We start from the raw sequence: 27,831 nt of genomic DNA, 5'->3' as shown, positions 1-27,831 counted from the left end.
GGACATTTATCCTCTGCACCGCTGGGGCAACCTGTCAGGAGCGGTGGGCAGCGGCAGAGCATCGCCTAGGGACTGACCCGTCTCCAGATCTATCTGCCGATCCAGTCAGGCTCAAGGTCAGGAGAACTTCACCTGAAAGCACAGCCCTGTGCTTAGGCCTAATGTTACTTCTGTGGCAAATAAGAGAATGTGAAAGTGTTATAATCAGCTGGAAGGCCACTTTCTTGTTTCATTTTAAAGTAACTGGCAGTATCACACAGACAGCCTTGGACTTTTTCCTGGACACTATGTCAGATTCATAGAACAACGTTGGAGTTGTATCTCATTCAGTGTGGCCAATTGAATTATAGCCATTTAGTGTACGAGCTCGGTTGTGTGCCAAATCACACTGCAGTGAGTTGGATTGTTGGACACTTCTTTCATTGCGTGCCCATGATTGTCTGGAAAGATAGAACATGAACCAAGGCCGTTCCTATGTATGTGCCCTTTGACCGCCGTTCCCATTGTAGTCCTCTGATGGGAGCAGCGGAGGTCGGGGTGGGGTCAGATGAGTGGGCTCAGACACACAGAGGCTGGCCGTCTCGACAGGTGCCGCATTGCTCACATTCCCAGCCTTTGGTTCCTGGAGGGTCTGTAGGAGCTGTGGGAACTGTCAAAGAAATGTTTCAGAATCCAAAATCCTCCTGTGGCCCGGTCTGCCCATGTCGTCCAAGTGTATGGTTGGAGGCCAGGGGACAATGCTGAGAGCGGGCTTCCATTACGGCGTGTCAGCACCAAGGCTATTTTCTTGAGGCTTACGGCTGGCTTGAATACAGTGGCTTAAGGCTTATAATCCAGGCTTTCGTGTGGATCACTATCAGCTCACTCAAGGGAAAGTGCCCTTATTTGTTTTCATTTCTAGTGTTGATGTTCAGTGGTTTACCCACAATTCTGCTGAAAATGCAATTGCTGCCATTTGAATCTCGTTCTGTTTTGGACGTGGCGCTTCTCTTCACAATTACTCGAAACTACCATGGGAATCGGGTCAAATTGCAAAGTAAATCATCTCATTACTTGATTGATGCTCATCCTAATGTTGTTTACCAGATAAATGTTCTGCAATTAATAATATTATTAGTGCTGCTAAATACTTTTTACACTGGGTCTACAGTTCTTTGCATGGCAATTTAGGAAAATCTCATAACGCAATTCCATTGATATGATCTGGCCCTGTTGGAATGAATGTCACTCATGACCCCAATGGGTGTCCAAGCCCCACTTCGAGAACCACTTGTCTTTGCCTCGGCATCAGGCTCGACTTTAAACCCAAAGCACTTTCCCTGACATATTGCCCTGAACTCTTTTTACTGGCAGCAGTGCTAAACTTGGCTGTGAGTGAAATATAGCTGTCTTGAATTGATTATGTAAGTAGCATTCAGACACAACATTATTTAGCTGTTACACATTTCTTGGTGAATGAATTGAAAAAGGTAACAGTATAGTTCTGCTGATATAGTTGGCAAAAATATTGATAACATCATTTAGCAAGGTGCTATAGTGACATGGACCCTTGTGGTGCTGTGCTGTTTGCCCCGGCCTGGCTGCACAGGGCTAAGGTTTCCTCTGCGCTCCAACACATTCCAGCCATCAGACACCACTGCTGTCTTCATTAGGACTGCAACCAGCTTTACGAAAGACTCTTCTGACTAACAACAGCCTCTCAACCAATGCTCCAACAATTGATTGGGGAATAATGTCATTATTTGAGAGAAAATCAAGAATTTTATGTAATTTTAGTCGACTAAATGTGGCGGATTCTGAGCACACATGTGTTTGTGCAGATAAAGGCACAATGAGGACGGTCTCTGCTAGACAAATGCATCAGATTAAGAGAACAGCTGCAAACAGGTATTAAAAGCTGGTGGTGGTCTCCCAAACATCAAGGTGTAGGACCCTCCAGGCTTTGCAGTTGTGCAAGAAAATACATGAAGACTCATTTTCAAACAGTCTTGTTCACTGATGAGGCTGTGTGACCCTGGATGGTCAGATGGATGGAGTAGTGGATGGTTGATGAATGGCCACCATGTCCCAACAAGGCTGTGGCGTCAGTATGGAGGGGGCGGAGTCATGTTTTGGGCCAGAATCATGGTGAGAGAGCTGGTCGGCTCCTTTAGGATCCCTGAAGGTGTGAAAATGAACTCTGAAAAATATGTGGAGTTTCTGACTGACCACTGTCTTCTATGGTGCAAAAAGAAAAGCCGTGCTTTCCCTAGCAAAATCCTCTTCATGCATGACAACGCACCATGTCATACTGTAATGAATACCTCTGCCTCATTGGCTGCTATGGGCATAAAAGGAGAGAAACTCATGATGTGGACCTTTTCCTCCCCTGACCTAAACCTTAATGAGAACCTTTGGAGCAACAACAAGCAAAACATCTATGAGGGTGGGAGGCAGTTTTCATCCAAACAGCAACTCTGGGAGGCTACTCTGACATCTTGCAAAGAAATCTGTCAAACTGTCATTTGAGTTGATAATTTACAAAATCTTACAAAAATGTAATTTGCATAATAATCTTGAATGCGGTGTATGGAGCTTTGGTAGTGAAATTAAATTGTATGAGGCTTTTTCAAACTGAGTTCACGTATTTTGTGTCAATTTTCATTTTCTTTCTTAGTCGGCAGAATGATCTTAGAAAGCACATTTGTATTTTGAATGCAACATACTCACTATGCCGCATGCATGTACCTTCTGCATATGTATGCATACGTCTCACTCTCCATAGGTGTAATATTAAATTGTATTGATATGTGGCATGGTTTGGCTGCCCTTTCATCTTACACCTACAGCCTTTCCCTTTTCCTTCGTCTTGCAACGATGACAGCGCTGTAACCTGAGCACGCTGCATAAAGAGCACGGCCGAAGTAATCACACCGTACAGTTAGGCACTTCAGTGAGTCTGCATCCTGTAAACAAGGACCTAGCGGGAGAGCTTCTCAAAATGGTCTCACTCTTTGTGGAGGTTTGTTGTAAAAGCTGCATTTTGAAGAAACAAGTCCTTTCTTTGAGGATAATAACTGATTGAGCCCTGGAGCAATGAAACTTTCCATGTGATGTTATGGTGATCCCTCTTTTCAATCCATAGTGAAAAGTGGTGGCTGTTCTGGAGATTCTGACATAGTCTGATTAAATTCATGAATCGGAAGCATCAAAATGTGTGGAAGTGCTTGCAACAAGATCGGGAAAAGTTGGCTGTGGAAAACACTTTAAATTCTTCTTCTTTGCTCTGTCTCTGCTCAGCCATTAATGCTGAACTGTGGCTGCTCCTAGATCTACTGCACATGGTAAAAAAGTCTGTAGTGCTCCTGTATTTTACATATGAACAAACGAGGATCGCCTGTGTTTGATGCACGGGGAGTAAGAGCAGCGGGAGATGACCATTTCATTGCACCACAGGCTAAACGAAGAAGTTGGTTAAGTTCTTAGGTCTTCAGTCTATGAGAAGCACAGTCCCACGAACGAGAGGCGCACGGTGCATGCGTGACCAGCTGACCTCACCAAAACTCCCTCTCCTTACAAGTCCATTGTGTGTTCAGAGTTTTCTTTTATCTCTGCGTCGGTTGTCAGAGCCCTTTTCCAACCTCAGAACTGGTTTCCATGGAGTAAAGCCGCCTCTATTGGTGCAGCACCTGGAGAAGTGTCAGCTGTAGCCGCTCCTGTCGTCGCTACGGCCGGATGTTTGAAACTCTCTGCAGGTCGTTCAGACTGGATTGTGCATTTGTTGGTGACTGCAGGCTTTTGTGTGCACCCCGGCCAATGTGCGCACCTCCCCACTCATTCAGACCAATTAGAGCAATTCAAGTGTGAATGGGTCTTCTCAACAGCCTATTAGAAACACTATACATGCCCTTTATCCTGTTGATGTCAAACAAACCAAGTGTGCAGGGCAGCCTTGACGCTACTCTCTTCAGTGTGTGTGTGTTGGTGTAGAGTCTGTAATATTTTTTTAGCAGTCTTTGTTGTCTTTACATTATCATTTTAACAGCAAAATACTGCTATAACGGTATGGTGATATAAATTACCAATACTTAGAAGTCTTGGTCTTTTGGGCAAATCACTTAAAGGCCATTTTAATCTTCATATCAGATAAGAAGATTAAATACTTTAGCTAGTCTACACTCAGAAAAAGTCCTAAATTCAGTTGTGACACGTGTTTGGTAGCAACATGTGTAAAACCTGTTGTTGCGAGCCGGTAGCGCACAAAGAGCTCAAATAGGCACACCAACACATATGCAGAAGGAGCAAAGAGAAGTAGATGAGACAGTCTTGACGTGCGTGAGTTTGCCATGAAGGAAGTAAAACTAGTACTGTATGTTATATTATTAATTATTTAACCCACTTTTGCACCGTGCTTTTCTTTGTTGTATTGTTCAACTTGTCAGTGTTCATTCAAAACGCAGAGCCAAAGCCATGTTGCTCAGAATGAGCATGCTGACATTTCTTCTCTTCTCATTACGATTCAGTTGCCTGTGCACATTTTGAGCACCTAAATATCTCACACAGACAAAACTGCTTGCTAAGTTCATCTTAGAATTTGCTCATTGCAACCATTGAAATGGCGAATTCACTTAACTATTAATCTTAATTTTGTTTGCTCATCAGACCACATTGAATTTCCCTATAATACATGTCACTTCTGAACGATGGCTTGCAGACCAGACCGAGACCAATCTCTTTGATATTTTACCACCAAATACTGCTTAGTTTGAACCTCGGTCTGCAGGAGACTTCACTTCTGAGACTTTAGTTCCAACCAAACTAGGCAGTTTGTCCGGTGCATGTGTGAGAACCCTGAGATATTAGATCATTGCCCTATTACAACATGGTCACGGTCCTCTTCCATATTGTCCCTAAAGTCCACTGAGATGACTGTAATGGCCCTTTTGTAATTAAAGTGTAACATTGTGGCAGTTGTAATTAGTCATCTGTTGGACGTACCCACTTCTCCTCGGCCGCTCACATGTTGCTCCTGTATCAAAGTCAGGCCAGCTCAGAGCCGACCACTAATTGCAGACTTTGGGAAGAGCATGGGACCGTGAGCTTTTAGTTGTGTTAAAAGGAGAGCCTCTTATTTATAGTATTTGGATTGTGGCCCTTTGATAACAGCAGGCCCATGTGTGCAGTTGACTTTGTCTCACAGTGGCTGTGTGGTTGGAGTCTGACTGGAGGAGATTTGAATAGACTTTGAATAGGCACTGCTCGGGTGGAGCTTGAGGTTATTCTGGAGTCACTAGGCCACGTTGTTACACAAGAACAGATTTTTTTTTTCCTGTCACATTTTTGTATTCAGTTAGTAGTGCATAGTTGAGTTTACATTCCAGGCTTAATAAAAGGGAGGCTGCCAGGGGAGTGCAGGAGGAGGCAGTGTGTAATTATGTGCCCTAGTGCTGCCTCTGAACTACACATGATCCTCCCATGTGCTGCACTTCCACTTCTATAACTAGAACTCAAACAGGAACCTGCTGCTACAAATGTTCTCTCGTGACAACTCATAAATGACCACTTTGGGAAAAGTGGGTAAAACATTGGGCAATGCAATGGTTCACAGGAATTTGATCTAGTTTAAAATAGTTGTCTTTCCAGAATGTGATGATGTCCCTTTGAGTCAGTATTCTTGTATTGACTGCATGGTAGTTTCATTATCCAATAGCTCAAGACTTTGTGGAAAAAGGTTATGTGAGTTACTCAAATACAGCGGACACTCAAATCCTGATTGAAGCTTTGTATGAATTGTATTGGTTCTGTTTCATGACTTTGCTCTTGTGTTAGTCACTAAATTTTTCGTACCAAAAGAAATGTTTATCCCATCGGAGCTCAGAGATGACGCTGGGTCATAGACGACATGTCTTTGAATAAGAAAAGCCTGTAGTCTGACCAGCCAGGCTGCAGATCCCTATCAAACATGACAGGCTTGTAGGATGTTGTAATGTCATATGAATATTATCGTCCATAGAGGAAATGTACACCAGTGTGGGAGAGTGCTGTGCCCTCAGATTTCCTGTCCAGTTTCCTGTCCTCCCTAGTGTCACAAAGTGGCTCATTCTTTGTGTCTTTCCGAAGCGGTCCGCTGCGTGTATCTGCGCGGGCATCAGCAGCTTCAGCTCATAGTGACAAAGGAAGAGGGGGCGGTGCCATAGGAGCCAGGACTGTCCTTTGGTGTCCACTGAACAGAGGAGTACTGTGTGCCACTGGGTCACTGGCACCGGCTGCTTTAACAGGATGGATAGGAAGAACAATTCCAGATATTGCTATAAGATCATATAGAAGAATTTGAGAGAACACTTAAATGACACAGAGATCTAAACTACAAGGTTGGAGTGGTTGTTTTCTACAGAAGGCTTTATCAGCTTCTCAACCAATACTGGCCAAAATCTGGGGTAAACTAAACCATGGCCCGGGCAAGTCCTGTGTTTTACTATAAAGACTAATAGTAGACCTTGAGCAGCACACAAGGTGGCCCGTATCGCCAACATGTATCACCATTTGTAAAAAGAAAAAGAAAAAAAAAAGACTTGCCCTTGTGATTTGCTTATTGTGACTGAGTCGGTCGCATCAGGGCAACGGCCCTTATCCAAACATAGGAAATGACTGAGGTATGTGTTGATGAGTCTGACAGGAGTGCACATGGAGGAGAAGGAAAAGGACACACACTGGTCAGCAGGCTCATTGGACACATAAATGAGGCAGATAGGTTGGATGACAAGTCCTACGGTTTGGTGTGTGCCGTACTGGACAATATTGAAAATGTTGTTTGCACCTTATGAATGCAGATCCCGTCAGATTTCAGAAGCTAAGCAGGTCAGGCAAGGTTAGATTCTGGATGGGAGACTGTGAGGAACACCTGATAGCTTAGCTTGGTGTGTGTGTGTGTGTGTGTGTGGCTGGTCAGAGGGGCTGATGGTGCAGGTTGCATGGCAGAATGAGTCAATAATGCAAAGATTTGTAAAGCAAACTTGAGTGTTTAAAGGCATTATCAAACCAACAGAAAAGATACAAACACTACTTAAGACAAATCCTGGCTTTGAGGGCTGTAAGTAATACATATTGCCCTTAAAAGGTATGTAATATTTTGGCACGTTTTGATATTGCTGTTCTGGCAAAAGTCCCTCCGAATCATAAATGTCCTTTTAGAATAATGTGATTTGGTCCCCATTTTTCATGGAGAAGCTCAGAGGTTAAATACAGGTTAGAGGTTAAGTTCTTTTTTTTATTTCCAAACACTTCTCCCTCTGTTTGCTTCCCTTGACTTTCCGCAGACTTTCCCCCAAAGAAACAGAGTCTCAGCTGCTTTTCGCTGATCGCTGCGGTTCAGGGAGGAACCAATAAACACTGAGATTAACCACCACGCAGGACAACACCAAGGCCCTGGACCAAGGAGTTACCCAGCCTCTGATCCTTCACGTTTTTCCAAGGTCAATAGTTCACACAGAGGACTGGCAAAAGAGGAAACAATCAATGCGGAAATACGGACCTAAGCGACCCGGGGTCATTGATAATCAGCTCTTAACCCGAGCCCATTTCAGCCAATTATGCGCTGACGAGGAGGAAGCATTAACGGGACAACTCCATTCATCTTGTCATGACATGTGTTACTTAACTGCGGACCATCAAGGATGCACTTCAAGCTTCAACGAGAAATGAATGAGTTACTCAAGTAAGAGTTTGGCTGGGCTTCAGAGGTTTGTGTTGCAATACAGTAAAATGTCACCGTCATGTTTAGCTGGAAAATGCTAATATTCCTTGTTATTAGTTGTTTTGTTTAGTTAGCCAATTAGTAATTTGCTGGAAAGTTTAAAAAGCTGGCTGGATTATCCAAATTAAGTCACATATAGGACATGAAACATTTGTCTCACTGAACATTGCAAAACAAAGTGTAGTGTGTATTTTTTAGAGCTTTAGGTTGTTATTTGGTACGCTCACCTCTCACTCCTCACATTGTTCCTCCCTGTGCGGTTGCTGATCTGTTTTTTTTCTAATATGTGTTCACTGCCTTGGCATCCCATCTCTGCCTTCCACCGAGTGCCTCCTCCGTACCTCCCTTCAGTTATCTGACCCTGAACATAGCCACTTCCAAGAATATCTTATCTCTGATCTGGAATGAGCCGCACGATTCACAGAAACCAAAACCGCTCGCTGTGTTTGTGGACACTTTTTATTTCCTCTGTTCAGATTTCCCTGACAAAGCCCAGAGGTGAGAGTCAGACTGTGGAAGGAAAGTGATACTACAGTGTTCCCATGGACGCGGAAGTGCTACTCACTTCCCATTGTGTCGGTGACAAGGGTACAATGTGGTTCAAAGTAAGGCTGACAAATATGACAGTATGAATGTGATATTCCACAAGACCAACAACACAACACTAAATTAAGACGTAAGATGATTAGAACTTTTTTTTTTTTTTTTTTTCGTGCACAAATCATTTTCAACAAAATTACCTTGACTCGTCTTACTGGCAAACACATAGCAGTGAATTGAATGAATCCAGTGGAAATGTGAAGATGACATTGGTATTGTTGGATTGGAAGAGAGCTTTTTCAGATTTTGGGGAGACACACTGTGTATTACTCACAGATGAATTCCACAAAACAGGCCCACGTATTTTTATGTTCATGTGGGGACATTACATCGTGATGAAGAGCAATAACAAAAGGACATTTTTGGAGAAGCTGAGTGTTTTTTGGAGGATGGAGAAATTGCAACAGTAACTTATGTTGGGCCCCATGAAAAGGCCTGAACCTTGTAGAATGTCGGTGACACATTCGTCCTCTAAGCCCCCTCCTGACCCTTTTTCAGAACACTGTGGCCCTGCTGCTCCTAAAGACTAATGGTATTTAAATGAGGTTAGCAGCATTTACATTTGGGGCACCACACGGCCCGGCCCACGGACATCTCAATTAAGCTATTGTTCCGCTTCATGCCAGAGCGTTTGATCCTAGCAACCAATGCCGGGCGCAGAATGAGTCAGGACTGGAGTGCCGGGAAGTAGGCTTCACAGCTCTGTCCACGCCAGTCAACTAGTGTTCAGCAGCGCAAAGGCATGGAATTTGTTAATTGGTGAACGCGATACTGGCTTTTGGGAAGAAAGTAGAGATGTAGAGTGCTTGGTAAATAGGGGTCCCATTTTGGTCTTCCGGACACTGTAGTTGTGTATGGATGGGCTTTGTTTTTGAATTGCTGGATTTTCAAATTGCAGTAGAGAGAGTTTGGCCACTGACAAGATCCGATCATGGAAATCTCTGTGTGATACATTAGAGTGAGAACAGCAAAGAGTGTGTCAAATCAACATGAAAACTATGAACAACCTTTTTTTTTTATCAAACAATATGCAATTTTCAGGATTTATAATTTTGATCAGTCAACAAAAAATAAAAACTTCCCCCTTTGCTTATTTTCTGTTTTATTTATGGACAAAAATCTTATCTTAAAGTCTTATCTCAAATGTTAATGCTCCAAGGTTTAGAAATGTAGAGTATGTATTAAACTAAAGAAGGGCTAAAACGTTGTGAAATGAAAATTTGTGATTGTCTCTCAGTTGTGAAATAATTGTGCTTCAACACGCTGACATTCATAAATGGTGCTTTTCAGATTTGCTGATGTCCACATTCCATAGCATTAAACATTTTTGCGTGTATGTTTTTTTTTTTTTAGGTTTGCTTTCGTAACCAACCTTTTCCCACATCAGTCCTCCTTTACCTCCACAAACTGTCCGGTAGCTTTATGTAAACACATTCTGGGACTTCACCTGGACCGTCTCGCTGAGCCTGTGAGCTAATTGCATGCCATGGCACGTTCTGTGTGTGTCGGTCTCATTCTTGTGTGAACAGTGGAAAGCTTCCCAGGAAAGGGAGGCTTTTACACTGGCCTGGAATGCTGTCTTATTGTCTCCGAGATTATTGAGAGGAGCTCCCGGTGGCTCCTGTGTGCTGCGCCCGAACCCCACAAGGCCTCGCTTTATCACCAAGAGCCCGAGAACCATTAGACACAAACATTATGGATAGATTTTTATATGTGCCCCGGTCCTGTTGAGGCAGACAAACGCTGGTGGAGTTTTCGGTTTGATCTTTTGCGCTTGATACGTGCCAAGTGTTGCAGTAATCTCCCACTCTAGCTCAGACAAGTTGTGCGCAAACCCCCGAAGTGTCTCACTGCAGCTAAAGACTTATCTGATCAAACTCTGGACAAGAATCTGAGCTGTACTTTCTCACCATCAGAACCACCAGAGGACAAAGGACAGTTATTAAAAAGAGATTAACAGCTCACCTCTGGATCCACGACGTTGGTCTAAAACATGAACAAGGATTGATTCAAGGTTTCTTTTTTCCACAATGAAATAGATTGCTTTATTGTCATCACAGGTGAGTTGTTTGCATAGCCAATCGGACAAAGTATTTCTCACATGATGATGATGATGAGGATGACCACCACTTCATCTTTGACCCGTCCCTCTCTGCCATTACAGTCCATTAGCCCCTGTTTGACCTCTGAGCTGCTGATGGCTGCCCCATTATCATTCTGCTGTGTGACACCTTCAACTGTTAGCATTTCTTAAAGGTCAGAGGTCATTTTCTGTGTGATGAACATTGTAGGCTCTCCGGTTACTCCATAACGTTTTTTTTTTTAATACTGATTTTCAATATGATTACCTAATACGCCCCTAATCCCAGACAGTGTAATTCTTCGTTGTCGCAGCTTTAACAGCGAAGTACATTTGGCATCACTGCTAACCCATTGAGCGACCTGTAATTCCATCTGCTGCCCTCTTGTCCCCTGCACTCACAAACTGGAATAGACATGCTTTATTAAATGGATAATGATATGATGGCCCATACCAGAAACCATAGTGGTCTCCATGACAACAGACCATCAGATTACAGTATTCCAGTAAAAGGATTTGCAGGATCCACGGCTTTATTGTTCTATGAGACTGTGGGTCTTATTGTGTAACAACTGACTCAAGGATTTGCTCTGCCTGCGTTATTCTATGTCCATGAGATCGTTCGAAAACCAATTTTGCCACCACATTGTCTAATCTTGGTTATATGGAAGATACCTCTGATTTCATGTGACATAATAAATTATATCATTTTTGTTTCTTGAATTTGGAGCCTCAGCAAGCTCAGTGGATGTGCCAAAGTGGAGCTGATCAGACTATGCCAGATCTTGCCTTGTCTCTTACTAACAAGGGGGCTGCCAAATAAAATGAAATATTCTTGAGGTGAGGTGGAATTCTTAGTCTTATTTTTATTTTTTCCAAACCCTGCAAGCTAAAAGTACGCTGTCATCTTCTTCTTCTGCAGTGTTTTTGTGGAGCATTCAAAGTCATGAGGTAATTGGGTAAAAAACAAAACAAAAGCAACCCTCCAACAGATCAACAGATATCTTGACTATTTCGATGTTCCAGGTATCGGCAAGTACCTTAACCTTGTGGCTAATACTATCAATACTATCACTAGTATTAGCATGGATGGGGTGAAGGGCGGGCCTCAGCTGCTACCCTCACATCAGGCTCATGGTCGTGGCTTTGCTACTCGAGGTCAGGGGGGAGGTCCGGGGGGAGGTCAGTTCTTATTGTCCTCTGGAGGATCATATGTCCCAAGTGCAAAGGGGTGCCTGGTACATGGAGATGATGGGGGAGTGAGCGTGTATTGTGTTTTGGAGTGGGGGGAGGTGGTTCAAAGACCAGCGATACACTCAGAAGTCAAGTGCATCCACCAGTGAATGACTTTGTATCCAGTGTGAGCTGCATCTTGTTACTCTTTCATGTTACATCCTGCTGCTTGTTAGAGCTGGACCATTCTGGAAAATATATCTCATTGCAATGTACTCAGAGACATAATGAGTTTTGATTACAGAGTTCTATAAAATCAACCTAAATTTCAACATAGCTTTCTGGAGATCAAGGGGAGTAAGTGATGACAGTGCAGGATGGGATCTTTGACCTTTCTCTTGTGGTTGCATTTTGTCGACTTGTCTGTTGTTGTCTCTCCTGCTTAAATGAGGAAGACCGGTCTGGCTGATTTATGTGTGTGACGGCCTCAGGAGGAAGTGGCCCCCAGGGTGGTACAAAGGGTGCCTCTCTGTCGCACCGCGGCCCCAGTGACGTGCCAGAATTTATGAACTGGATGGAGATCAGGCCGGGATTGTGTGTCTTTGTTTGGGATAAATGATAATTGTGTTTTTGGGTGAGAAGCACTTCCACGGCCAAAACCGCTAACCCCAAAATAACATCCTTTTTGTTTGGGAATGCCTTGAATGGCTTCCCGTTTGCTAAATGGGGAGAGCTGAGATTTGTGGGATTTACTGAAGCAGGACAAGGATATTATAAAGTATTGTTTGCTTTACATGGTATGTGTTTCGTCCACCTTGGCAACAGGGAAGCATGGCAAAATGTTATGAGGCTTTATTTCCTCTCAAAACTATGGTCTTTTTGTGTCTTTTTTTGGGTCACTGTGTTGGAACGATTCACAAACAACCCATTACAATGTTTCTACATTTACTGTGTTCTTGACCCTTTAATTTTCCACTGCTGCCAAAGCTTGAGATGCTAATGTCCACAACAGGTTAATGACAACATTGATTATAAATATAACCCTTTTATTATAAAAGAGCATCGTCAGGGCCAGAGTTTGACAGATTTTAGCAGCTTCATAGCTTAAATTATTGGTTCACTGACTTTCCAACATAGCAACTGGAACACAGTAAGGAGGTCATTTATCAAGGCAGATGTAAAATAGCGGGTGCAGGCTGAAAAATATACGGTAATGTGCTATTTGGTCAGGCTTTGTACTATGGTTGGGCGATGTCCCCTTAATTGGCCGTTGACGATGTTTACAGTGAACCATCGTGATGGACGATGATATCGTCCATTTCTCATTATAAGCATTTAAAAAAAAAAAGACATTTACATAGCCTATATATATGCTGCATATTACTACGTATTCTAGGAAAATGTGAGATTGCAGGATAAATGGATCTAAACTAAACATGATTTGAACAGAGTCACTGAACACGACTTTTGCAAAAGAAATGTGTTAAAACTCGTGCGTAAAGTCTGAGAGGAGAACGACTCATTCAGCGCGTCAACTCCAAGGCCCTCATCACACTAATTCAAATGTAAATCGGAGCTTATTATTTGCATTTGCTCAGTTTTAACGTAATGTTTAAGAAACCGTGGGTGAACGGGACAATATTTAGAAGTTTGCGTCGTAGCTTACGTTTTTGAAGCTGCTCCACGCGCCGCCCGGTCCGTGTGCTCGTAACCTCGTACCTCCTGCACCGCCTCTTTCTCTCCTCTCTCGGTCCTTCGTGAGAATAGTCCGCGCGCTCAGCTAGCACCGATGTGAGAGCCATCTCGTCATTTTAAAACGGTTTAAGTTTCCGTACGCAGCAAAGCAAAACCACGAGCTGTTAAACTCTGAGCTGCAGAGAGAGAGAGAGAGAGCCCCGCGCGTCAGAAATAGAGCAGCGCTGCGTCTTTACGTTAATAATTACGGCTAACACATCGTGGCTTCTGGCAGGCCACTGACACTAGCGCACGTATTAGTTACATCCGTGATTTAATTTACAGTGCAATCCCTGCAAAGTGTGTAGGTTTACAAGACCTACAGAAGACCAGTGCGTGTTTCTGACAGGAGGGGGCGTGGCATCACGATGGTGGCTCTCCATCGTGATGTTGCTCATCCATCACGATGGATGATGATATCGTCCATCGGCACAACCCTACTTTGTACATGACCCGCATAAGTTGGAATACATGTCTTTCTCAGCTCGCATTAAGCCACTCCGTGACTCTTTACAATTGTTGATATTCTGTTAGCCCGCTGTGGTGGTTTACTCTATTTAATACATCTGCAAAATGTTATTGATATACTTTTGTGATGTTTCTGCGTATATCCTCAGTGAACATGTGCCACCATGAGCTGATGTCTTCTTCCTGTCATGCACTGACAGCACGTCTCCATCTGGGCGCCATCTAGTAATTGTTTGTTTTGTGTGATAAGCAGCTTAGGGGCAGATCACCACTCCGCACTGGTGCACGGGCTGTGGCTTCATGTTTGTTGAGCCAAAACATGAATGTGGGTCTTGACAGTAAGCCCTGCCCAGAGAGCTGCTCACTGCTGCGACCATGTATCTGTGGTCACTTCAAACACTTGCAGGGAGCAATTTTATAAAACAGAAAACAAAAATGGGGTCAGTTTACAGCGTCAAAGGGTCAAAGGTCAAACCTCCTCTTTCAATGGTCGGGATGTCCATGAGTGAAAGGTTAGCAGATTAAAGAAGGTAAACCGAATGAGCCTCCATTGTGGGCTCTCCATCCTTCAGCCCGGTCGCTGCAGGCTTCCCACTTCTCCAAAAGCCCTGTGAGTGTTGTGTATTGTTGTGATGATCGTCTCGGTCCTGTCTGTGGCAGTGGTAGGGGCAGTGGAATGCGCCGTGGTCCGGACTGTGGCCTCTCTGTTTGTGGGTCACACACAAAGACCACTGTGTTCATGGGAACCACACAATCACACTCATCAGAGCTTCAGTTTATCATTAAAACACTGCAGAGTCCACAGAGATATTGGCATTGAGGTTTCTACTGGTTTGTACCATATTGTTTACTGTAGAATGGACCCATATTCTGCTAAATAACTTTAACAGTAGTAGACGTTTGACGATATGAACATTTGAAAGCTAAGAACCTCCAGAGTTCATTCACCGAGCTTTAACTGTTAACTGAGGCTGCTCTAGCACCGGTGCTTGGATTGTGGGAGTAGGAGAGAATCCCTTTGTTTCTCTAGATGGATTGGGCCACAGGATCTGGCAACCCTTAATGTGGGGCACGCTCTGCTTTGATTTCCCCCCAAATAATGCAGATGTGGTCTCAGCAAAAGTGTTGATATCATGATTTAAGGTGATGCTCCGCTGTGTTGATGTTCCGGGCGGCTTCACCGGTCTTGTGATAATTTCAGAATTTCAAACAACCTAAAGGGCAGAATTTCCACAAGGAAGGACTGCAAAAGCACTGCACCATAGAGTCTTGCAATAACACATTATCGATAAACAAAATGGGTTTGTCTGAAAAGAGAGCGTCTCTCTCAGGGGCACTGGGACTCACTGCGTAATTCTTTGTGTCAGCCAACTTACAATAAAACAGCATTACAAAGGCTCCATCTAGAGGACAGATAGTGCTACGCTACTACAACATAATCATGAGACTTTTCACTGCTCACAGTTTGCCCAGGTGAGACTGTAAAACTACTGTTCAAACTCTAACCTGTCTGCATCAATGTCAAAGATTTTTTTTATTTTTTATGTGAAATTATTAAATAATGCAATGTTTGCATCTACATTCTAAAATGTTTATATTTTTGTTTTCCTGATAATGTGCCTTTGGCTATGTTGACATTATTTCACAGCAATTTTGCCGAAAGTGTGATCCTAGTGCTGCACGATTTTGGAAAAAATATTTTACATGTGCAAAAGTAAATCAGCAGCAGAGTCATCGGCATATTTATTAGGGCTGGGTCAAACTATTAGATTGTATCGATACTTTATCAAGTATTGCAATTCTTTTAATACTTGTGTTAGGAGGCATTTTATCCTGTACCACTTTGTTTTCCAGATACAGTTACACAGCACTTCATGTTACATTTTGAGTTAATGCACTTTTCAACTTGAACACTTTAATAAATGTGAAATCTCTTTAGGTTTATTGACTTTGGACACATGACTCTTTTCTTTTTACACATTTTAAGGTACACCTATTATCATAATTGCTTACTGTATCGCAATACGTATCAAATTGGTCCCGGAGTATCGTGATGCGTATCGGATCGTGACAAAAGTGGATCGTCCCAGCCACAATATTACATCAGATTTGTAAACCTAGTATTGTAATACAGTTCATTTCACATGCTAAACCAGGTGCAACATGGCCCCTATGTTTTTAAACCAGGGTTGCTCAAAATTTGGCCCACGAGCCAAATAGGACCAATTTTTGTTGGCCTACAGGCTTCTTACTGAAATGGCACACACAAGTTGAATAATTTTACGATTATTTAATCTCCCAAATTTTAATTAGAGCTGGAGCTGCATTAAGGTTATCGCCTCAATTAAAGCCTCTGCTAAAAGCAGCCAGTTGAATGTTTGGACACCCCTCTTTCACTGCATGGTGCTCATATTAACACAAACACATCAACATTTCAAAGAAGACATTTTACAACATTTTTGCCAAGTCTTAAAGTGTTGGTTACCCCAAGACCGCATCCACTTCTAAATGATATTGTGATTGCAGAGTTTGTGATTTGGTCATTTTTGACTGTTCATTTGAATAGTTGGGCTTATCCCAAGTCTCACCTTCCACCTTTAAGGCAATTTACTGTAATACATAGTCATGCATGTAAGGAAGGAATGGCATTATGACATGGTTAAAAGGTTTAGCAGAGTATGCCTTTAACCTGACAGCTTGGACTGGAGTTATACCAGGTCAATTCAATTCACGGCGGTCTCTTTTTTTCCCCCTGTTTTTGTTCCAGAGTGAAGTGGTTTTAGGCGGCGAGCTGAACCTGAGTTTCCGGTCGGTCCAGGTGAGCCGCTCCTGGGGGGCGGGGCTCTTCCTGTTTGGGAGGATTTCCGTGCAGCATTTGTGCGCGGGCACACAGAGCTGTGGAGACCTGGATGCCGAAGTGGGAGTGTCTGCTGCAAGTGAAGCCTTTATCACGGTAAGTTAGGACAGATACTTAAGCCTAGATATCATCTGTTCTCATGTCTGTTTGGATTTGGTTTTGTTGGGCCGATGGCAACAGCTGTCTAAGATCACTTGGCGTTCTTGCAAAGTGAAAGTGGTGCTTGCTATTGTTTTTATCTGTGGTTAATCTTCTTCCCTCATGTCGGTGTCACAGGAGGGTGTGTGTGTGTGTGTGCAAACATGTAAAGGCTTGAATTACTTTGATCTATTTTTCTTTTGAATATCATTTTCTGTAAGGAAGTATAATAAAGGAACTTTAAATGTACTATCAGTTTGAATTTGGGGAAGCTGCCATGTTTCTACAGTCAGGACAGTCACCAGAGTCCACTGATGTGAGCACTCGGGCTTTATTGGCTTTACACTTTATGTCCCGTCTTTGACCAACATGAAAGAGGTGTGTGACTGTACAGTATAACAGGTTCACATGAGAATTGTCCCGTCTGCCACATCAGAGGTAACCTGAGCGTTCATCAAATAAAGGTTTGTCAGAGTCCCCAGGATAAGGTAAACACATGTCCTGGTTGAATGGTTGATTTCACCTGCTGTGGAATGGAACACATTGTTAGCTTTTGTTGTGTGTCCATTGTCTACTGATTTTCTATTTTTGTTTTTGGCTTTGTTTAATTGTGATATGATGCATGTTAATGAACACATACAGTATGAGGATTTCGATCTGTCTTGGTTGTTTTGTGCATTTTAACTCTCTTCCTGTTTTTTCGTTTGTTTTGGTCTTCGGGTCATTGTTTATGGGCTTTAAAAATGCAGAGGACAGTTTTGATTTCTATCCAGTGCGCAGCATAACCCAGGGAACACAAATCAAACCGCTTCTGCAATAATTGTCTGTCCCTCCATTGTCAGTGTGTAATCTCCACCTGTGAATAAGACGTATGTTTGCCATAAGTCTGCTGTATATCTGTTTCATTGCGCGTCACTTGCGATTTCTCCTGAGAAGCTTATCTGATGTTTTCCACTGCAGTCCGCACGGTCGTTTGAGCGGGATCTTTCCATTTCTGCTGTAAATGAAACGAATGGCTCTCCGTCGCAGCAGTGAAATGCTTGATGCCTGTGTCTGGAGGCTCTAAATGTCTTCAGATGTTCGAGTGGCCGGCCTTTTAGATTAGTATCAGTGTACGTATGCCATCAGATGGATCATTTTGTGGAAAGATTAAGAATAGGAGGCAAATGTGGAAAAGTCTCTATGCTGCGTGTCTCATTTGAAATATGGAGAATACGGCTCTGGTTTCTCGTCTTTTTGGTGTGGACAAGTTTACTCTGCATTGGATTTTATAAATTCAATGATCAGCAGTACATATACTGCCAAAATGTGAAGCAGTGTTATTGTTACTGCATTGCAGACAGTTGTATGAAATTAAAGAAATTTGTAATGCACGGCTGTGGGAATTATAGTCTGATGCAAAAATGCCCCTTTTCCAAAAATGTTTTGGATCAGGCCCCTCAAGAGACCTTTAACAGGTCTTTGATGTCTGTTGTGTGTAAAGTACTTTAAAATGCTGTAAATGCACTGTTTCTTTAAAAAGTGTCTTGAAAGTCCCTGTTAGTTCACAAGATGTGCAACTCTGGTAGAATTTGTAGTAACGGGGTTTGTGTGGGGCGTTAGCAAACATTAAAAGCTCTCAAATGAATTGCGCCTAAATTAAGGCCCTAAATGTCATACAAAAGCACTGAAGCTGATTGAAGAGCACATTAAATCCATGTCTATATATATTTTAAAAAGTAATCGACTTTATGTACTTCACAAGTTCAGAGGAGCGGGGTGGGTGGCAGGGGCTTATGCAAAGATCCTGTCAAAATCAGGAAGTGAAGCTGCTAGATATTTAGTTTCAGCTGTTTTAGATGCTATTGCATTTTCTAACCAAGAAAGTTTAAAATGGGTAATAAACACATTTGTGTCACTAATACCTGCAAAAAGCATCATACCCGCTTACATTTAATGTATATATTTATGTTGTGCAGTTCGAAATGATTCGAGCGCACACAGCAGCATGGGTATCCCCAGGCTACGTTCCAATGCAGGTTTTGCTATACATTTTTGTTCAGTTTTATATAATATTAACTCATAATCTGCCCGTCATGTCCAGCCTTTTTATTTATTTTTAATGGCATTGAAAACACATGGAATTTGACTTGCTGCCACTGTAGGGACACGAGTAATGCTTTCTTTGCCCCGCGATTGAGAAGTTTGGCCTTACAGGTAAACTTACCAGCCCCTGTCTACAAGACACTATCAAAATTGTTGTTTGGAGATGCAAAATTACAAAACCAACAAGAGACCAACAATAAAATGTGGTGAACAGTATGTTCAAAAGTCAGTTTACTTTTTGAGTGCACTAAAACCTAAACTAAAATGCATGTTTTGGGCACATTTCTTAGAGTTTGTAAAAGCATCACTTGATTTACGGAGAAAATCTCCCAAAAATATTGAGACATTCATTTTTGTCCATCATCAACCCCTAAAATACGACAGGTTTGCATATTGGGGACAAAAACTTGCAGTGTTTTTATGTAAGATGGACAAAATCAATGTAATAAGACATGAGTAGAAAGCAACATTTGAAACATTGTTTGATTAGAAATCATATGAAGAGGATTTGGATTCTTCTGGATATTGAAGCAGACTTGGAGTTGTACAAGACACCGTTTGATTGCACAGTTTAAAGAAATCCTTTCATTGGCAGGCGAGGGATTCAAACGGCAAGCTCTAAAGTTCTGCAGGGATTAAGAGATTAACCAGAACCTCCGCTGTGTGCGAACTTAACAGCTTTTGAAGAAGTTTTGTCCCGAGTCCAGAGATTAGACGACAAAAGCAGCCGCGGTGGAAGCCATAAAACTCGATCTCCTTCAATTTACTGAAGGTCGTGATCGCCGAGTGAACTGAGATCTCCATTCTGTCTCACAAGCCCAAGGTGTCACCGGTCTCCTGGTAGCTCCTCTCCGTCGTAGATAAAGTGCAGCGCTGGGATGGTGGATAGTTTTGGACCGCAGCGCTGTAACCCAAGAAAGTGTGACCGAGGTGGCGGGCGTCGGACCTCAGGAGGCCGGATCAGTGTCGGTCATGGTGGCCTTGTAAAAAGTCCGGGACGTGGGACAATTCAGAACAGACAAGCCAGAGCTGCAGCACGATGCTGTGGAAGGAAGGGTTAAGCTCTTTTCCCTACTTTTCAGGCATTTAATCCTTTTTCAATGTTTTGGGGTTTCTTAATCAGGTGGCAACATTCTAGTAACAGGAAAATGCAGGAAATTGCAAATCGTTTCAGGATTGGTAAGAATGTAAGAGTGTAAAGGCAGCGTATGTTTGTTCTCCTAATGGGTTACAAAGACCCTACAGATCTTGTCTTACTTTACTACCCTATTTGTGGATGTGCCATACTTCATTTTAAACCTCAGAACCGGCGCAATAGAAGAGCTGTAGCTAATAGAAGAGTCACAGTAGCCCACAGTGGCTCAGACAGTAGAGCAGGTCCTCCAATACCTGAGGCGTTGATGGTTCAACTAACACTTGTCTTGCACTTAACACTGGTTTATAAAGCATAATACAAGTTTATCAATAATTTGGGCGGGACATGTGAAGAAGTTTTGGCAGCATGATGGATTGTAGCTTGTTCAGTGCTTGAGCAACCACACAGAAGTCTATCTTGAACGTTTCAAACGGATGTGGTGGCCTCAAATCCAAGGGGTTGTTCAGGCCAATCGGGTGGCAGCATTGCAGTGAGTGGGTGGGTTTCACTTTTGGTGAAGTATATAAATATTTAATTCATTTACTTTCATTACTTTTCACTTTCGCAACAGCAACTCGTTTTCCTCTGAAAGTCCATCCTCTTAACTATTTCAGCCTGAGTAATTAACTCCTTAACCCCCTTTTTAACAGGGCACATTTCCTCCAGTTTGGCATTACCCAAATAGAAAAGCTTCTTGCAATAAAGTATCAAAATAGCAGCAAAAGCAAGACGTAAACAAGGATGAAAACGCAACAAACAAATAATAAGTTACAAAAAAAGTGTTGGAAAAATCAACAAAAACTGTAAAAACGCAACCATAAAGTTACAAAAACTCAACAACAATGTGACAAAAATCTTTCAATTTTCAATCTTTCAGCTGAATTTTGCTGATGATTGTCACACTTCGATGTTAGTCAGCCAGGTTTGGGTGTTTTTTCCTCCTGTTCTGTACATCTTCTCGTTGCATTACTGTATTGCCTGTAAAGTCTGTATCCTGAGTTGTCGTGAGTCGTGACAGCGCTCTACTGGAAGCCATTTGGCCCAGCCTCCTCACTGACCCCTGAACACCTTGAAGTGCGATATGTTTCCCCTCCGGCCTCTTCCCAAAGCTGCTCCTTGTCTCTCGGCTGTCTCCAGAACGTGTGAAGTTTGAATTGAAAGCTTAGATCCACATTGTCGACATGTAAGCACGTCTCCGGGTGTTGTTCGTTGTCAGTCATACCCCCGCGGCTACAGCTAGTGCTGCAGACCTCCAGCTGTGTGCGGGGCAGGCTTATTTTTGAACAGAGGAAGAATAACAGGAGCGGACACTTCCTGGTTTCCATCCTTCCATCCATCCATCACTCCGGGCTGTTTTCTCTTCAAATACTCGGCCCACCTCGGGTTTCGCACCCGATTAGAGCAGCCACATTCAGGCAACACTTAGATTTTACATTAAGCAATATGTCAGTGTTCAGTTTGGTAGTTTTTCATTTTATGTTTGGGCTTTTCATTGTATTGGTTCACGCACAGCACCTTGTGAATGCCCAATCTCGTCTGATCACAGAAAACAAAGCAAGATAGGAGACAGTTGTGTTGGGTGAGTGGTGTGTGAGTGGTTGGTTGGTTGCTGGAGAGTGTGACGGCACAGGTTGACAGCCACAGTGTCGGTCTACTTCAGGGCAGCTGAGGCTACAGAGAGACCTCCCTTTGGGTGGCTTATCAGTTTAAAAGTGCTTTACAAATAAATCACATTTCAGGTGAAGCATTTTTACTCCATCTAAAAAAAATGTAAATAAAATTGGATCCTTTAAGATATATCTATATCGATATCCATATCCATATCCATATCCATATCCATATCCATATCCATATCCATATCCAACTGGACATTGTGGTGGTGGACAAAGAGCAGAGGAAAAGCCGTTGTGGTTGACATAGCAAGCACCAAGCGATTTCAACATTTGAAACTAGAGAGAAACTAGAGAAATACCAGGGGCTCCGAAAAGAGCTGAAGGCTTCAATGGTGCCCTCAGCCATCCCATAAACTATTTATCTTTCTTCAAAATCAGAATTATTTCCAATAATTGTTTTATGTTCCTTTTTTAAAATCCACTCTTTTGTAACATTATTCTGCAAGAATACATGCCAAAATCCATCCAAACATGCAGCTTCTTCATCTTGGCCACTAGATGGTGCCATTTGACAGTGTAAACCGCTGAGAAGAGCTGCTCTCTCCCCTCTGCTGTGTGAGCTGCCTGTGCTCTCTGTGTCCATCTGATGCAGTGTGATGTGAGCAGACACGCTGAAGACTTCCTGACAGAGGGGAATGTTTCTTCAAGACGCTCTCTTACTACTCTCCTGACGCCTGTAAACTTTCCCAGGTGTCTTTGCGACCGCCACACGCTTCCTGACCCTCCGTCCCGGAGCCAACGGAAAGATGGATCTTTGCTCAAATTGGGGACAATGTGCTCGCTCCCACAGGCCTAGAAAGTGACACAGAATCTTTGGAACATATTGAACAGATCTCCTTTGTAAAAGGAGCCGGACCTTTTTCTTTGTGTTTTATGCATTTTGAGCTGAAGGAACGCCAGAAAAAGCATAACATCACCCAATAATTTGTAGCTTTTTTCTGTAATCGCAGCCAAAGGTTTTAGCTTACACAATATTTCCTATAAAATGTTGACACTGACGATCCTGATGAATAAAAAAAGTAAGAAAGCTTTATCGCATCAATTGAAGCTGTCCCTTTTAACAATATAGCTATTCTTATGATAATAAATGAATAAAAACACTCACTGTTAAATGGGAATCTGGCCCATGTGGGAAGAAGACAAATTTCCGGCAACAACACTTATATATTTCAAAAAGTAAAAACCAGACCTGCTGTTAGTGTAAATACTAATTCTTAGATGCTATTTTAAACTTGTTTGTTCAAATTTTCACTGTCTTTAGAGTGTCTCATTGAAATCAACAGATCCTAAACATTTGGCTCCCATTTAAAGAGCCATGAATCCCATTATTATTCCACAGACGGCTGATGTCAGAGCCTGCCGTCCCCTCGTCGTGTCCGTGCCTGCAGGCTGTGTCCCTTGTCTTTCCATTAGCCTGTGGTTCACATCAGCGTGTCTCCTAACAGGAGCAGTGAGGCGCGGCAGCATGGGTCACCTCTCCTGGCATCAGCTCACTGAGGTCTGCTGGAACACGACCTTTTCCTGCTGCTCCTCTTAACCCCTTTCATGGAGCCTGCAAAAGGTTTTGGTTGTCCTCAGCTCCCTTTTCATCACGTTTCGATAACTCGACTGTGTTCGCATGCAGAGGTCGGGAGAATGGATTCTTATCCCCATACAAACAGCTGTAGATTTTTCTAATTGAGCTTTATCTTCATAACGGCTATTCTGAACTGTTTTGTGTGTGTTCTTCTTTCTTTCTGGATGAGGAAAGGACTGTATTCCGCCACATAAGCAGGCTTAACCGCCAAACTATTGGTTGCACGCAGAGTTAGACATTTTATGATTAAAGTCCACAGCGCTGCTCTCTTTCCTTCTCTGATGCATGAACCTTTCTTTCTGCGAGTCAATCCAGAAGAATAATGGCATCCTGCGTACCTGTCCTCTCAGGCATCTCGCTGGATTGTATGTTTTTTTCCACTGCACTCCACAGGCCCGAGTTCACGTCGCGGTGTGTCAGACAGGGCGTGGTCGTGCTGCTGGGCTCTCTGTACGTGGGTTGTTTTGGCGTTGTGTTTTCCGCCTCCGCGCGTGTTTGGATGTCCAGGATATTTTCTCTCCTGTGCTGCTGTCTCCATGGGGCCAGAGTTTATGGCCTTGTTCACACAGACGAGACAACTCCCATTCTGTATGACTTTCGCAGAGTTAGCAGAGGTCCAGACGTCTGCTTGATAACGTGCAAAGGAAGGATCAGTGGGCTTCATTACTTGAGTGAAAGTAAAGATGCTACTGGTCAGACATGACTCCAATTTAAGAATTTATCACATGGACAATCCTTCTTCTTTGTCAAGAGTTCGTGGCATTGATCGTAACACTGGCACATCGCCCCCTAATGTTCATCTACTTTGGAGCCTTGATAGTGTAGTAGAGTAGAAAGTATTTTTGAAATGTAGAGAAGTAAGAGTAATTTAACAAAAACACTACTCAAGTAAGGTGCAGATAGAAAATGTAGAAACTGAAATTGACTGAACGAACAAACACTGCCTCCTGCACGGCACCTAACATTTTTCTGTGTAGTGCAGTAAAATGACCACACTTATACATTCTATTGTAAAAACGGCAATCTGAACAAATCAGACCACTTCACGCCTATATATTTCTACATGGAAATAATCGTAATGTGAGAAACGGTTGACCGGGTGACCGCTAGAAACGAGTTGTGGACGCAACGTCATCACTCTGTTGCTGTTTGAGAACTATAGAAATCTGATTTAGGAGCTTGAACTTTGTGGGAACTGGGGGCTTCTTCCTCTAATGCATGTAACTCATTCTAAAATTGACTTTTTAGAGCTTATTACAACTGCCACATGTAACCAGGAAGTGCACTCTTTACCCCGGGTTAGTTTTGAGGACCTGCAAAAGGAAAGGCAGCATTTTCTATCCAGCAAAATGTACATCATGTTTGGAATCATCACCAAATACCTGAAAACAGCTTCAGACTTGCTTTATTCTCTCCTTTTTAGTGTAAATGTAGCCTCAGATGTTGAAATTATTTTCAATTACTACTGTTTTTGGCGGTTCTGATGAGCTTAAGTTACAGGTGCGCTGGCTTCTGTCTAAATAGAAACTCTGACTCATTTTCTCTCTCGCTTTTCTAACATGGGAGATGGAGATGGAGACAACATGAGCGCTGCTGTGAAGAGAGGAGCTAACGGGACCCCGCGGCCTCGCTGTTCAGCCGATTGACTTTGACTGGGCGGATGTTGCAGAGGCTCAGAGGTAGCAGGTGTTTACTGCGCTCCATCAAAACCACAGGCTGACAACATACTCGGCTCATCAACAGCTGCGGATTTCATAGACACTTCGTCAGATACAGCTCAGCTTTTCCTAAAGTAAAGAGCGAAGCGAAAAAGGATCATTGTAGGAATACTGTAGTACACAAGAAGTGACTGTGTATTGTATTGGCCTCATGGTCTTACTTAAATCACAGATTTGTTCCTGGACTTAAATTCAATGTTTGGCTCTGAGTTCTTCTTAAGAACTCACTCTTGATGAAGTCATGAGGTTGTTCTCCTGTATTTCTTCTTCAGGTCTAGATTCAGCAACACTTTGAGCCCAAAGAATGAGATCATCTACCTGTACACACTGAATGTTATTCCAGTGGATTTGTTCTGTCTTGACTATCCGGGCATATTCCAAGATGACAATGCCAGGACTCATTGGGCTCACATTGTGAAAGAGTGGTTTAGGGAGCATGAGATGGTTGGGCCACCACAGCGTCCAGATCTTAACCCCATTGAGAGTCTTAGGGATGTGCTGGAGAAGGCTTTGTGCAGTGGCCACACTCTCCCATCATCAAGACAAGATCTTGGGGTAAAAATTAATGCAACACTGGATCTTTTCCATTGAAACGCTACAGTGCATGGCAATGTAATCAAAGGATGGGGGAGACTTTAAGATTTTCATTTTAATGACCTAAAACATATTTGTTTTGTTCTTGGCAGTTTTCATTTTGACCAATTCTTTTTCTTCCGACTTTTAGGCATTTCTTCCAGACTAAGAAAAATGAAGCCCAGCCCTTCTCCTTGTAGAAAATGCCAAATCCCACTCAACTTCCCCTCTAAGACTTTATTGTGAGCTACTGTGTACGTTCTGATGCATGACCCCACTCCTGCGGGACGTTTAAATGAACCGTTGCCTTTTTATTTGCGTTTTACATCACCTGGCTTCCTGTCCCAGCCCGATCTGGCTTTCCAGTTGAGCGCCATTATTTACGAAGCAATGCTTTTCCTACGCCTGTTTGATTTCTCACAGGCCCGCTCCCTCACGCTCCCTCGGTGGATAAACGCTCCTCTTGTTTCCGCTGTGATATTTGCCTCGGAGGGTGCTCACGGCCGACCAGGTGGTTTTGGCTCTCATTTAAAGCAAGATGTTGAGACGCTTAGGAGAGAAGTGTCTGTCACGATAATTCCTATATTGACTTATCTCCTAATAAGTGAAAGATAAACTGTGTATTAATTACCATCTCAATGTTTATTTTACTTTTTTGGTCTTTTCCAATGTATTACTTGAAGTAAATTGTGTGAAATGTTTATTCCAACTTGTGTGTTGGATACATGCACATTTTTTATGCTCTAACTTTGTAGGAGTGAAAGGGTCACGATATTTTCATTAAATTTTGTAATGGTGACAGATCTATTTACAAGCATTTGCACTTTTGGGTCACTTTCCTGTAAAAAACATGGGTGTTGTTTTTTAACACAGCTCAATGTGTTTTCACCTAAACCTGCGATAGCAAATACTGTAAAGATGTGTGAACGATTATTAGCATCGTATGTGCTGTGAATGACTAATATGTTCAAAAGAGCGACAGTGTCTGAATTGTATTCAAGGTTTGACAAGGGAGTGATGTATTTGAGGAATGAGTTCAATCAGTTGGTGACTTGGGGCAGGATTCTGTGTTGTCTTGATCGAGAAAAACTGTGTACACACATTTTCATCGTTTTGAACAAGCATAACCCCTTTTTAAAAGTAGTATGTGATGATTTTTCTCGGTTTAGTTTCTGGGGCAGGTGTGTGGAGTTTCCTTGTTCTTCGTCTCTTTGACCCAAAACATGCAAAGTGGGTTAAAACCTGCAGCTAGATACTCCAGAGTGGGAAAGTTTAGGACTTATTTCACTTATGCCTCTTTGCTCCTTTTGATGCATAGGCCACATTCATATTATAAGAGGAATTAAAGTCCTCTTCAGTCTACACCTGGGACTTGTGTGAACCGGTTTGATTTGTCCGCTGTGTTGCGTATAATATTCCCCTTGTTTCCGCTGTGATATTTGCCGCGTCGGGTGTTCACAGGTGGTTTTTGGCTGGGATATAAAGCAAGATGTCAAGACGTTCAGGCGTAAAGCGCTCGGTTGTCAAGTCTTACCTGGCTGTCAACAGAAAACTGGCTTCACTACACTCACTTACATACGTTTACCTCTGATCGCCATGGGAACGTGTCACTCCGATATCTCAAAACATTCCTCAAACACAGCCGTGCAATGTACAGTAGCGGGCCGACACACACGAGCATGCGGCCGCTGTGCCATTTGACAAGTAGTTCCTAAAATGTGTCTTTCCTGCAGGACTCTATGGCATAAACCTGCGGCGTGGATTCAGCTGCTCCGCCGCTCCTGACGCCCCGCTGCCATTTTCCACAGCCCCCGGGAGAGGAGCAAGACGAGCGAGAGGAGGAAGAGGACTGAGAGGAGGGAGAGGAGGGAGAGGAGGGTCGGGCCATGCCAGCACTGTCCACCACAATGGGCCACGAGCCAGGTACGGAGATGCCCCAAGCACACGATACAGACTAACAGACATACGCTCTCATGTCACCATTTAAACATTTAACCATGAGCACTTCTATCCGAAAATACTTTATTGATCCTCAAGAGAGAAATCCGTATTAGTTACTACTGAATACCCGCCTCCGTCCCCAATCAAGTGCAGTCTCCAGTCATTAAAGCTCACTGACTGAACTCCGGAGGTTCTAAGCTTTAAAGGGATATTTCAGGATTTTTGACATAGGGCCTCATTTCCTAGTTATCCAGAGTGTTGCTGGTACCTGAAGATATTTTTTTTGTAATTCATGCAGTTCTTAGGTTTGAAGAGTTTCGTGGCGCTAGGCTAATGCAAGGCTAGTGC

At 43.0% G+C, this 27,831-nt stretch overlaps 1 protein-coding gene and 1 long non-coding RNA gene across 3 annotated transcripts in view; both read left to right on the top strand.

The window, feature by feature from the left end:
• On the top strand, window positions 1-27,391 carry LOC306977609. Its single transcript, XR_013793843.1, has 3 exons — window positions 1-104; window positions 16,557-16,740; window positions 27,276-27,391. It is a non-coding gene; the product is annotated as an uncharacterized lncRNA (long non-coding RNA).
• Window positions 27,383-27,831, top strand: part of LOC306977557 (MAGUK p55 subfamily member 7-like) — a 124,536-nt gene continuing 124,087 nt past the window's right edge. For both annotated transcript variants that reach the window (XM_079575935.1, XM_079575934.1), the window contains exon 1: window positions 27,383-27,465. In XM_079575935.1, coding sequence (XP_079432061.1) covers window positions 27,429-27,465 — 37 coding nt within the window. In that variant the 5' untranslated portion in view covers window positions 27,383-27,428. The remainder of the gene's footprint in view (window positions 27,466-27,831) is intronic.

Source organism: Gobius niger, assembly GCF_951799975.1.
Source record: "Gobius niger genome assembly, chromosome: 18".
Classification (NCBI taxonomy): Eukaryota; Metazoa; Chordata; class Actinopteri; order Gobiiformes; family Gobiidae; genus Gobius; species Gobius niger.
Note: the sequence above shows the minus strand (reverse complement) of the source record. Positions and strands in the feature narration are given on the sequence as shown.